This window comes from Amphiprion ocellaris, chromosome 9, assembly GCF_022539595.1.
Source record: "Amphiprion ocellaris isolate individual 3 ecotype Okinawa chromosome 9, ASM2253959v1, whole genome shotgun sequence".
Lineage (NCBI taxonomy): Eukaryota > Metazoa > Chordata > Actinopteri > Pomacentridae > Amphiprion > Amphiprion ocellaris.
Window position 1 is genome coordinate 12,965,142 of NC_072774.1, and position 14,271 is coordinate 12,979,412.

The window sequence follows — 14,271 nt, forward strand, 5'->3', positions numbered from 1 at the left end:
ATCCAGCTCTGCACATGCAGGTTTAGAGAGCTTTGGGGTGACCTTTATAGTGAGAATGTCTTCTTTAAGATCTGTGACTTGGAGGGAGAAAGATCCTAAAAAGACAGACAGTGATGGAGTAAAATGGTGACAAAGTGGTGATAAAAACACACACTCAAAACAAGGACCCATGGTTGATTGCAATATATATTTAAAAAAAAACAAACACACAAAGTGACACAAGAGGCAGCTACTCCTCGTGATAATCTGAGAGGCAGATCTTGAGATCACATCACTTGCACCTCCTCTGACTCCCCTCCACATGCACTCACCATGCTGTCGTAGTGGATCAGCTCCAGCTCGTAGTCGGGCAGGATGTCGCTCCGGTTGTTCACCAGGTCCAGGGCCATCTGAGCGGAGGGCATGCACGCCTGCCCGCCGGGCCAACCTCCGCTCATGGGGAACAGAGCTCCGATGTACAGCTTCTTCTTGCCTGCGGACGGCCGTGGCCAGAGGAGGAGGAGGAAGAGGAGGAGGAGAGGGACGGTGAGAGACGCCCGGAGGAACATTGCATGGCCGCGGGCTGCGCGCTTCGCCCGCGGAGGACCGGCGCACAGCATGGTTCACTTCAAGGTGAGCCGGAACCGGAGCGAGCTGACCCCCAGTGCAGCAGCGGAGCCCGGCCAGGTAAAGGCTGATTTTCACAATTTTTGCAAACTGAATCTGAAGTGAACTCAACACGTGTCCGCTTCCCTTCGAAGAACCCAGAATTTATGTTGCAGCTATCGCAGCTATTTGCTTGTTATCGCGTGTTTATCGGACGGAGTGAATCATTGAGTGAGCGTTTGATTTAGCAGGATGCATAATTACATATGACGATCATGTGAGGACACATCGCGTCAGGCAAGTTTCAAACCAAACCTCAGTCCTCGTTTCTGTGCAGTTTCACACATTTGGCGCGATTAAACTAAACACCGACGATGATTTTGCACGGCGCGTCTTTTACTCACGACTTTTACGCACAAAAAAAAAAAAAAAAATGGACGCGCGGTTTTGACGCCGGAGTCCGCGCAGAGCATCGGGTCAAATGAGAGTGGCTGAAAGAAAAATCGCACCGCTGGAGAGCGAAGCTGAAGCTGCACGGATATCTGGCTCACTCCCGCGCGTTAACGCAGCCGTATTCCATAACAGAGAAGACGGAGATGCAGGCGCGCCACAGCTCTGCGTCTGATCCACTGCAGCACCGGCAGGCTGAGTGTGAACGAGAGAGAGCGAGCACAGAGCCAGGACGGAGGGAGAGAGCGAGGGATGGTGGTTGGGAGGGGGATCTGGGCGAAAAATATCTCCTCAAAGATTCTCTAATGAGTTACACGCTGTGCGCAAACTTAACCAGCACATCAATCCCGTAAGAGTCCCGCAAAAACCTAATTTTGTCACAATTTTCCGCTTTGGCTTTGGCCCCAAACTCCTCCCTGCAGCTGCTGGTCACTCCGCTGACCAGCGCCTCTATGATCGATATCTGATTAATGCATCTGCACAAGAGGTTGAATGCTGACGGCACCTGGTGTTAAAGGCCAATTTGAAAATACACACGGAGTCAGATTTGTTCCATCCAGGTATGAGTTTGGTCGTGAACAGGTAGAAACAGATAGATCAATAGAATGATTTGGCAGCTGTGCGCAAAATGAAATAAACTCGAAGCAGCAATGATATCAATGAGTTCCACTGCTTAGAATGAACTCAGACAACAAAAACACCAAGAAACTTGATAGGAGTAGTTTTTAGTTTCACTTACATTGTAAAAAAAAAATAAATAAAAAATCTGTATTTTTACAATTTTTTCTCCTCATTTATACGCTGAATGTACATCTCTAATGTGATATAAAATCAAAAACCTGAAATGAAATTATTTATTTAGAGAAAATATTTTTTTAAAAACAGCCAAATTACATTTACTGCAATTTAACAAATATCTTTTTAAAATTTAATATGCAAATCTGTTAAAGTGTAATACTGGAAATAGAGTTCCTAAATTAGATACAGTTAGTTACAAAAAGACTTATTGGTTCTCTAATTTTAATGTAGATATGTAAAGTGAAATTTCTTGTGCAATTACAGAAATTTTCAACAAAAATGTTAAATGAATGTGTTTTTTTATCAGTGTAAAATATCTTCTATAATAGGCATACAATATAGGTTATAATTATGCATCCGTATATCATTATCCATATATTATACAAAATTCAGGCCAAGAAAAAAAGTTTTTTTAAAAATTATTATTATTATTATTATTATTATTATTATTATTATTATTATAATTATTATTATTATTATTATTATTATTATTATTATTATTATTATTATTATTATTATTATTATTATTATTATTATTAATAATAATAATAATAATAATAATAATAATAATAATAATAATAATAATAATAATAATAATAATAATAATATTATTATTATTATTATTATTATTATTATTATTATTATTCAGACTCAGATTTGATCCCACTCACCTCATGTTTCTACATTTTTGTATAATAAAAAAATACAAGTTTAGGTTGATTTCATATGCAGCTTGATTTAATGCTGCAACCAGTGATGCAGTGAGGCAGTTTTTAGAAGGTTGGTCAGGTTGAGACTGTGACTCACACTGGGGAGGCACAGAAACTGATATCTCTTCAGTTTGTTTTGTTCTGTGTGGAATGTCTCTGTAGACCCAAAAGTCAGTTTTCCTTTATGCGAGCTGGACAGTCAAATAATAAAACACCAAGAGTACTCATAAATAATCAACTTCAATACATTTTTTAAAACATTTGGAATGCACGTTCCAAGTTATGCTTTTATAATTGTTGTTACAGTTTAAACAAGAAAAGCACTCAGAGAGTACTTTGCTAAGACTGCTCAGTCGCATGATTTCTGATGGATAAGTCTCGATTAGTCTGCAGCAGTTTGTAGTGGGATCGCAATCGTGATCATCAGTAGGCAGCTGACGTAGTGTTCACTTGTTGTCATAGTTACAGTGATGCCGTGCCGCTATCTCACAATGATACTGAAGTCTTTAACAAATCCATGAATTCAGCCTATAAGTTGCATCACTGTCAAAATCTAATCAGGTGGTCCTTGTGTCATTTGTGACCTTCCCTGAAAATTTCATCCAAATCCGTTGTTCTATTTTTGAGTTGTGTTGCACACAGACCAACAAACAAACAAACATACGCTGATCGTCACATAACTCCGCTGCTTTCCCTGGCGGAGTAATTACATTATTATTAAATGGCACCTTCAGATCTATGAGTATGTCTACAGGCCTCTGCAGGGCCTCACTATCAAACTGCCAAATAATTTTCAGGCAATAGATTTATCATTTAGTCTATATAAAATGTTTTTTTAAAAAAACAAAATTCCCAGAAGCCCAAGATGGCCCAAGATACTCAAGTTTACTGTCACATACACCAAAAAAGCAGCAAATTCTTAAAAACTGAGAAACCCAAACTCAATAACATTTGCAGCTTTGGTTTGAAAATAAATTTAAAAAGTCGAAGTATCAAAATAGTTTTCTGTTAACTGACTAATAAATTCACTATTATGGTCACTGCACACAGTAGGCAGCAGTGCCACAAAATGCAGTTCCTTTAAGAAGATGGTGCAAATGGGAGCAAAGGTTATGATTTCTTTGTACTATTTTCAAAAAAAATCTAATAATTGATTTCTGTCGAGAGGGGAAAAATGCAGACAAAATCTAATGTGTTTCATGTTTTAGACTTGGTCTTGCTGACAGCTTTGCACACTATTGACAGTATGTCAGGCAGCTTCACCAGAATGGTTTCCAGGAACAGTTTGTCCAGGGTCACCTGGTGGAGTTTCCTCCTTCCTAATTCATCCATCAGTAATGTTGTGTTGAGGTAGTGTTAGTACACAGCAGACAGTCCTGCTCAAATACTGCAATAAAACATATTATAATAACAAGAAGATGTGTTCAGCTAAGAAAAGAGAAACTACAGTCCATCAATACTTTAAGACTTTGAAGTCAGTCAGTCCAGAATATTTCAAGAAAGTTTCTTCAAACTGTGATGAAATTGGATCTGATGAGAACTGAACCAGGAAAGAAAGACCAAGAAGTTCATAAGAAATCAACAATTAACAGCATCCCAGACTAGAGGCCACATCAGTTCTTCTCAAAGTTCAAGCAGCATCAACTGTTGGGAAGAGACTGGGAGAATCAGAGCTTCATGGTGAAGCTGCTGCAAAGAGACCAAGAAGAAGAAGTTCTTGGAACCAGAAACACAAAGAACAGATATTAGCTCAGAGGAAATCTGGACGTTGGTCTGATGATGTAAGATCTTTAGTTGCATTAGTTCTTCAGCAGGACAATGAGGCCAAACACATCTCCAGGCTCTATAAAAGCTGTTTGACCAAGAAGCAGAGTCCTAAAGCAGACCTTCATGAATGTTATATATTCATTTTTATATCTGCAGTTTTTGGCAAAAATGGCAAAAAGCCAGAAAATCTGCAGTTCCAGCTTCTCGATTGTGATTGTAAACCCAATATCTTTGGATTGATGGTCAGACGGAACAAGACATTTAAAGACAACATCTGCAGCTTTAGGAAGGCTTTTCACCTTTTCTCACATTTTATAGGCTAAAACAAAAAGCAGTTTAGATTAAAAAAATATGAAAATTAAATAATATTTAGGTGTAAAGATAGTGCAAAAACACACCTGCACACTGAGCTACAGGCTTTTTAAAGCGACTGAAGGAATTATATATAAGCAAAGAAATGTTCAAGTTTCAGTCTCGCAAAACCTAAATGCTTCGATGCTGTTTGGCCTGCAAATCAATAACTCCATGCTTACAAGACTACCACACGAGCAGCTCTGGTCTGTAACCACCTCAGCTAACTCATATTTCATCTGTACCTCCCCTCCACAACCACGTCTAGAAAAATGCTACAGAAGCCACTTTGAGAAATCAGCAGAAAACGCGGCAAACGGCAGCATCAATCACGGCAGATTTTATTTGCCTTCATCTCTGTCTGACCAGAGCAGCAACAGTGATGTAGTTAGAGTTGATGAGAGGGAGGCTGGACTCTCTGTACACCTGCTGCCTGAACCCTCTGTTCGTATTCTGCACAGTCCCTGTCGGTATCTGACACACAACTCACACCTTTTGACACAGAAACACAGGAATCCAGAAAAACAAGCCTGTAGACTTTAAACTGAGCTGCTTTTCATTCGTGTTCTTGTCCAAAATGAACGGCTGGAGATACAACATCAGTGAATCCTCTGAGGAGTGCTATAGGTAAAGGTTAACAGCATGTTATTTAAGCAAGAGAATGCAAAGTCATCGGTGGCGGCGATCCTGTTTGTCCCTCATAACACGGCCTCTTTGGGTTACTGACTTCGTTCTTATTACATTTTAGGCTCTTGCAGCTCCTGTGTAAGTGCTCTAATTGCAATGTAATGTTAACGTTGAAGTTCCCGTCTGAAAATTACTTATTGCAGCGATGGTGAAGAAGACCATTATTCCACCAGTCTAAATTAAAAACCCTCTGTAGTTGGGCAATGGAATATGACTATTATATAACCCTGGTTCATTACCCAAATCTCATTATCTGGATATCTCCGTGTAGCAGAGAGCTATTCAGATCCAGCTGCTAACAAGCCCTCACAGGCTGACGTGAGTGAGAGTGTAGTGATCATCCACTGGCATTTGCCTTCCACTTCCACCTCCTCTTCCTCGCTGCCACCCCGTGACCCATCCAACGCACTATCAATTATTCAGCCGTGAACTTTAGACGCCGGATCGCTCCATAAGCTCGCAGTCAACACAGTGCCAGGCAGTGCAGTGTTAACAACCCCACGGAGGCAAAAGCCACATTGGGAGAAGACATTAGCTGTGGCACAGCCTGAAAAAGATGCAGGGGAGACGAGACTGCAGCAACATGTTGCTGAGCCACTTTAATGAGGGCCCTGTTACTGTAGATTTGTGTGTGTGCAGTTTGCACAATGGCCATCTTTCAGAATAATGGCCTGTTTTCCTCCCAGTAGACGTGTTAGTGGAAAAATACTGTTTTGAATGTTTCCATTTTAACATAATTGCCAGATTGCATTCGCCTCCACCTGCGGAGTACGTTGCTAAGGCAGCAGTCCAAACCATTGTGACAAAATATACTGGGTGAAATCAATCAGACTGCTGCATGTCTCAAGACGCCGATATTTTGTACACGGAAGCGCTGAGAGTATGAAGTGTAAATAGAGACACTGTGCAAAGATAAGACTAGAGCAGAGTATTCTAAAATCCATTCTGTGTGTTGTCTAACTTTGCCTTTTGTTCAGTGTACAACAGAAGTGAGTACACCTCTGTGCAAAATCATCTAAATGTCAACTCTGAATAAATTCCATTATACAAGTTGAATAGTACAGTTCAGAAAGACTGTATTAAAATTTCAGGCCCCAAAGTCGAAACTCGTTGCAAAAAAAGTCCATCTACCTGTGATCACTGAAACTAAATTGAGTCAACTTGTTATATACAATCAGCAAAACTGTATGAACATGGTTCTAAGGTGAGCTGTGAACAGCAGAACCTTCTCAGTTTCGGTCTGTGCCTATCTGCATCTGTATCGTGGCTCCACACGGAAAAGAATTGAACAGAGAAACTGAACAACTTGACTGTGAAACTGGAAAAGGATCTGGGAAGATTGGTGAGCAACTAAAAATCAGTGGAATCACAGCTGCAGCGGTAATCAGGAGGTATAGAAGGATCCATAGTGCCACTAATCAGAGCTGCAGCGGTTGTTCTACTAAAGCGACTCCACAGACAGTGAACTAATTTTACAATTTAGCTGTGATCGCAGCTGCTTCAGAATTGGCACAGGAGTTGATAATTGAAATTAGAGTTTCTGTGACAGTTCATACAGTGTGAAGGTCACTTCATAGCATCAGCCTCTATGGACAGAATTTAAGAAGAAATGCTTGCTTACTCTTTTGCAAAAAAACTGCCAGGTCAAAATTAGCCAAAGAACACGAAAAGAAACCTGTTGGGAGCACATTCCTTAGTTAGAAAAGACCAAGATAAATCTGTTGGGCTCAGATGGAGTCCAGCATGTTTGGTTTGAATCTGACCAGGACTATGACAGTGAATGCATCGTCCTGACAGTGAAGCACGGAGGTGGGAGTGTGATGATATGAGACTGCATGAGAGGAAAAGGTGTTGGGAAGATGACATTCATAGATGCACTATGAATTCCTGTAGATAACCCAAAATACTGTCTGACAAGATGACTCTCACTCTACAGAAGCTTGATGAAGAAGAATATTCCAGCATGAGAACCATCCAAGGCATGAAATCACACACACGTTTCTACAGAAGAACAAAGTGAAAACTACGATCTGGACAAGTATGTGGCTTGATTTGAATCCAGTAGAACATCTTTGGGATATTTTAAAGCAAAAGGTAGAGCAACACAAATCCTCCAGGAGAGAGCAGATGAAAAAGTACTCTTTACTGAATAGCAGAACACCTCTGGAGAAATTTATTATCCTCCATGTCAAAGAGGATTGATTCTGTCATTAAAAATAAAATTGAAGGGATGGACTGACTTAAGTTGCATTGAGTTCTGACTGTGGAGCCTGTATTTTATAATGTTATAAATATATTCACTTTCAGTTTTACATAAGAGGGGATAGTCTACTGTTCAGCTCAACAATAATGTAATTACAGTGAAGCATTTTAAAATCCTTTGACATTTAGTGAAATTACACACTCACTGTGCTCACTTCTGTTGTGCACTGTCTGATGAAAACTTAAACCACATTTAAACTTTACCAGGCCAGCATTATTGGACAGAGCAGAATTTATGGGAGTATAGATGTTGGCCAGTATGCTGGAAGAATATAGTTCATCAGGCACTAACACAGATACAGTATTATTGTTACATAATTTGTCCTGCAGCAGCACACTACCTTGTTTCCAATGCTCTGCAGCATCTCAGTTATTAGAGAAATACATCATGCCTGAGTATCTGGGTGGAGAGGATTCTGTTAAGAATAATAAATTCTTTGTTCAGCAATAAAACTACTGCCACTAGGACAGAACTTTAGTACGTTTTTATGAATTCAGCTGTGAAAAAAAGGAATAACTTCTGCTTTAAGAATGTTTTTACTGCCGAAATATTAGTATTCGTGTGCTTTAAAAATCCATTACTGCCATGAGCAAGGCTCAAACTCACATTTCAGTGAGGTGAGGCGTGTGAATAAATCAGAGGACACATGAGGTAAATAATTTTTTAAAAGCTCCGCTGAACTTTTTAGGGGCAACCTTGAATCTCACAGCAGCTACAGCGAGGTCCACAAGTCTGAGAGCACGAGTGAAGATGTTCCAGGTTCAATAAACAAAACGCATCTTTTCAAATGATATCAGCTGACATGAATGTCAGAAACTCTCAGTACTTGTTCTTTTGCTGTTTTGACAGCAGCACTTGAGCTGCAGGGGTTCATCCAGACCTGATGATCCAGAGTTTTAGACGCTCTGAACCTTTAGAAACCTTCAGTCCAGCCATGATGTGATGCTGAGAAAACTCCTCTTTGCTCAGAGCAACAATCTGACTTCTGACACTCTCACTTGATGCCATGTTTCCCACAATCGCAACTTTCTGCTGGAAACTGGATTCACGGACATATTTCTGACAGGTGAATAACAACTGCAGGTTTAGTTCAACTTTTGATGCGTTAATCAAATCAACTCAAGAAACTCTGGCCTTCTGTGTAAAGGATGATCACTACCACTAACCCAGAACATTCCTTCTTCAGTTTACATGTCAGAACTTCTGCCCCCATGGTTATAAATCTCAACTCTTGAGATAATTTCCAGGTTTACATGAAAATATGACAGATTTCCGACATGCTCTCAGACTTTTGGACCCCTCTGTACTTCTGAAGTGCTAACAGTTGGTCTGAGTGCATGTGTTGCTATGCTGTGATGCTGTACAGTGAACTCACATGCCAAGTTTGGAGCAAAGCAGCAATTCCAATGATGCAAAGCATCTTTAAAGGATGCTATCAAGTATTGTCTGTGTAGCCAAAGTCTGATCTATTAAATATTGAAATTAATGCATAGGACTGCAATTTATCATTTCAGCATCGACCCTACAGTGTCACATTTCAGGAAGGTTGATGTGAAATACAGCAAATTATCTCAAACGTGTCATTTTACAACAAAAAGAAAATGCACACGGCTGTTATTTTCCATGACGAATCGGCAAGCAAAGTCTGTCTGATAGAAAATATGTTATTATTATTATGATTTAAGGGTTCCTGAATATAGAGTTTTGAAGAAAAACTGTTTGTTGACATGCAGGCTTCATACATGCACAGAAAAATAAGTGAAGAACCATAGAGAAACACCGAAAAGGAAGATCTGGTTGCAAAAACAAACACTGCATCAGTTGTAGGAGTATTTTGGCTACATTAAAGAATGATATTGACCAAAAACTAATTCTTTTTCGACAACGTCTTGCACCACATGAGGCAACATGACTACTTTGTGCATTTAAATCACCAGCACAAAGTTCTGTATTACTGCAACATCAGATCAGAATGTTATCCAAAGCAAAAAACTTTCCTGGATACCTCTGCCAGTGTTGCACCATATGAGAAAAGCCTAAACAGCTTTTTTTTCAGCGTCATCACTTAGTTTTCATTTCCATTTCAGATGTACTCTCTTTTAAAATCACCCCAATCATTCTAGAATGAGTAATTCTTTCCAAAAATAGTTATTCAAGTCATCTGGTGAAAACTCGTGTACTTTTTCAGATCTCAGGAAAACTATATATTGCAAAATCAGCCTTTTTCAATATGAGGCAGCCCTAGTAATGCAGTTTATTGTGAGTTAGTCCCATTTGCACCATCCTGCAACCATAAATATCTCTAAAATTAGTCCACAATTGAAAACAGTCTAAAAAAAATGCAGTTTTTATACCTGTGTCAAACATTCTTAACTTAGGTGGATACATGTGTATTTTACTTAATACTGTTGGGTTTTAACTGTAATATTCAAACTACTGGTGTAAATTAACTTAATAAAAATTACTCTAGGGCCTCAATCAATCTTATTTCTCTATTAGAAAAGCACTTTGGTTCAGTGGCTGATTTAAATGTTTGATTTGATGAATAGCGACCTGTTTTTTAATTTAACTACTTCACTGGAACAGAACTTTATATAAAGGGGGTAATCAGGAGGCACAGACATCGCAGAAACACGAAAAGACAAAAACCTGAACACGTTTATCTTGTTGACAGCTCAAGACAAATGTGAAGACGATAGAAGTGAACGGCTTCTTTTTCTGTTTGTGGAGATCTACGTGGAGCAAATTCGCTCAGCATCAAGTGTGGAGAAGTCCGGACGGAACTGAAAGACTGGAAAAGAGATGAATAACACAGCTGCCATTATGCGTTTCTGAGTTGTTAGTGTCTCTAAAAGTCTAAAGATGTGATAATATGTGCAGATAAAAGATCGAACTGATTGTTAAAAGGAATTATCTGACAATAGGATCCTTTTCACTGCGTTGGCACGGCTGCAGAGTTTAGACAGGCTGTTCTCGCCACTCTGCTTGTGTCCATTATGCACCTCTGGTTGGTAAAGTGTACTTGGAGAAAACAGAGAAACTAGAGATGCAATCCACCTGCATCTCTTTGCACACACTGGCAGACAGACAGGAGCAGGGTATTAACCTTTCTCCCGCTGAGGAGGCAGTAAGTGGGTGGTGATGGCACATGGAGAGGAGACAGAGAGCAGAGCCAGAAGGAGGTCAGCATGGAGACAGTGGATGGAAATTTCTATTCGAGGAAACACTGTTCTCTGCCGCTTTGTTAATTATGTGTTTGTCGAGTCTGTCTGTGACATTTGCAAAAGTTTTTTATCAGCAACTTATGGGATTACTTGCATAAAAACTACATATCGAGCTCGGCGTTGCGCAAGAGCTTGGTGTGAATCATTAGAGGAACTGTAGCGAGCGAATGATTCAATATCTGGCCAATTTCTAATGTAACCGTGCAAGAGGGCGAACCTTCCTCCAACAGCAGCAAATGTATTCATCAGCCGTGCCAGGGATCAGATGAAGCTGCTAGTAGATGTGTTGACCCTTTATTTTACCAGAGAAGGCTGACTAAGCACATTAGTTCATAGCTTTATACTCACAGCAACAGAACTGCAGTGTTCTAGCAGAATGCAGAGGTCCCTCACCGTATCGCGATTCACTTTTCACGGTTTCACTGTATCACGGATTTTTAAAATGCATTTGGTGTCACAGATTTTTTGCCATATCGCGGGATTTTGCAGTATGTAGGTATTTTTACATATTTATTATTGTGGAGAGCTGCATTGAAGAATGGTGCTGGAGAAAGAATATCTGCCTTTAATGCACTGTGCAATTGGCAGATGCTTTTATTTTGACACAGGGAGAGTGACTACATAAAATGTGGTCCTGACAACCTAACACTGAACTAAACTATTTAGGCTACTAAACCACAAAAACACAAACACTAATAACACTGTAACACTAATACAAACCCCAACAACCTGAACTCCCATGGTGCATTGCAGTATAACAGTTCAGTCATAGCAACCGGCTCTGCGATGGCTACATTATTTTTAATTATTTTGTGGTAAAATAAGCATCTTCTAGCAAAAAAAAACCACCTATATAAAAATATATTAAAAAAGTAATACTTGAAACATACTAAAACAGTATTTAATTGAAATAAAATGTGTAGGGTAAAGTGCTGGGTGCTGATTGGCTCAGCGACCGTAGCATCAGTCTCCTCCATCTCCCATGTGAGGCAGCATCCAGCATCTGGCCTTGTCCATTTCACATAGATGTCTGATCGCTGTGCATAGTGTTGCTCTGCGGTGTGTGGGGAGGGTTTATAAAGCCTTAAAACATACATATAAATATGGTCGCTACTTCGCGGATTTTCTTCTATCGCGGGGGGTCTGGAACGTAACCCCCGCGATAGACGAGGGACCACTGTATCGTCTTCACAGAGAGGCGGCAGCGGAGCAAAAATGATTAGCAACCAACTAATAAGACTAACATTTTCATTAAAACTTTGGATTGAAAATGAAGAAAAGACACAAGGGAGGGGTGAAGTTTGGATGCCTTGAACGCGTTCGCTCACTAATGATGCTCATGAGCAAATTAAATAGTCCTAATCTTCTCAGTCATAAGCGTCGGATTTGTAATGTAATTTGTAATTTGTAAAATAATGTTTGTCGTGTAATGCGACGCCGCGAGCCCCGCAATGTTCCTGATATTCGGTATGAAAACTCATTTCTTTAACTTGTGCAGTGGGCTTCAACCATAATCTCGTTTCTCACAGCAGAAAAATATTTAATTGGACAAGCTGTTCATGGAAGAAGTTTCCAAACACCCCCCCAAGTCAGATTCTCCCAGCTGGTGAGGGGATTTAAACCTTCAGTTAGAGAACAACCACTTGTGCTGTCAGTGCTTCAGGCCTCTGCTGCCCCACATGGAGGCACTGAAGCAGGAATCTCAAAGACCACTGCTGCCCTCTGGTGGCCACAGTTTAAAAACACTTGTTAAAAAAGACTCGTCTATTTAATGCATAATGATTTAAAAGCCACACTTTCAACTAGAGCCCTGTTCATTTCTGAGGACTGAAAAGGTAATTAAAATTTTTTAGTAGGAAGGCAGATTTTATTTTACATTAGTTACTTGAGGAACTCATTTTTCTGCAATTCTTCCAATTTGAGTCTTTTCTGCATCAATTTACATCAGGAATATCTTTATGCAAAGAAAAACAAAATAAGTAAAAAGCAGTTTTTATTCAAACACCTGTTCTAAATATTCAGGAGAATGTATCTACACTTATGGTAGAAGGTCGCTAAGTACTGTAATTTAGTGTAATTTGGAGTTACTTCCTTCCATTTTCTGCTACTTTATACATACACTCTACTACAGTTAAGCAAATATTGTACTTTTAATTCAGCTACATTTATCTGACAATTTTAATTATTTATGTTTAGTTTAATCACACAAAATATAGTAAATGATGTAATATTATTGATCCATAAGAGTGAATTCACAAGCTGACCACCTTCAACGTTAATGTAATGAATGTATTAATACAACAATAATTAAATTCCAGTAATGTAATATATGTTATTCTTAAATATGGTATTCTGCATAATGAGTGCATCTGTGGTACTTTAAGTCAAATTTTAAAAGTATTTTAGTTTTGTGTTAACTTTTTACTAATTTAAATGCAGGACTTTCCCTTGTAACAGAGTATTTCTACAATGTTTTATTGTGACTTTTACTTAAGATCTGAGTCTTTCTTCTCTGGTGATGTAAGAAATTTACACCTGACACTATGTTTTAGCATCATATTGACTCATATGTCAGTAGTACAGTAAAGTGAAAATGATTTTACATATAATCAATAAATCTCTGCTTTAAGAAAAGATTGAAAGGACAAGATTAATATGAAGTTGTTTTATGGCAAATTTGTCTAAGAAATATGGTTAAAAGAAAATAAACATAAACAGTAGTATTTATATATAGTACAAGTAGGATAACAGTAGATATATTTCTATGATTCTTCATAGTTTTCTGGCCACAAGCAGATATAGATAGTGGGCTGACAAGTGTTGCTTGTGCTTTAAGAAATCTGAATCAGCAGCTTTTTATTTTATTTATTTTATTTATACCAGTACTGTTGCACTTTTTCTGCCTCATGAAAGGAGGTTAATAAAATGTATAATTATATGAAGCTGTGATTAGAAAATATATATATATTTTTAAAAGTTTATTTTTCTACACTTAAATAATAAAAATTAACTTATGCATTTTATGTAAGTTTAAAAATTTTTTTTTTCTCTTTTAAAGTCACAATAAGTAGGAAAAAAAAATCAAATTCCTGTTTGGAAGTGTATTTAATTTTTAGAGCCATAATTTCTTAAATAATAATGAGATTATTATATATTATCAGATTTTTTTCTTCTGAAAGGATGCATTGTAAACAGAAACAATGACTTCAAATTAGAATTTTAATACTATATTTGGAAAGACAAAGGCAGCTAATTGAAGTTCAAAGATGGTAAGAAGCTGGGTTTAACTAAATATAAGAAATAGATGCACTTGTCTATGTGGGTTTTTTTTCCCATAAATGGAGTGTTGGGGTTCATCAGTTCACCTTTTTTTTATATATATTAATGTCTTACGTCAAATTTTTTTACATTGGGCTTCAGATGTGTGTTGAAAAGA

General features: G+C 38.5%; 1 protein-coding gene across 1 annotated transcript in view; it reads right to left on the minus strand.

The window, feature by feature from the left end:
* The window catches only part of gabbr1a (gamma-aminobutyric acid (GABA) B receptor, 1a), a 117,829-nt gene that overhangs the window by 78,768 nt on the left and 24,790 nt on the right, over positions 1-14,271 (minus strand). Inside the window, exon 7 of the mRNA XM_023286200.3 lies at positions 312-472. Coding sequence (XP_023141968.1) covers positions 312-472 — 161 coding nt within the window. The remainder of the gene's footprint in view (positions 1-311; positions 473-14,271) is intronic.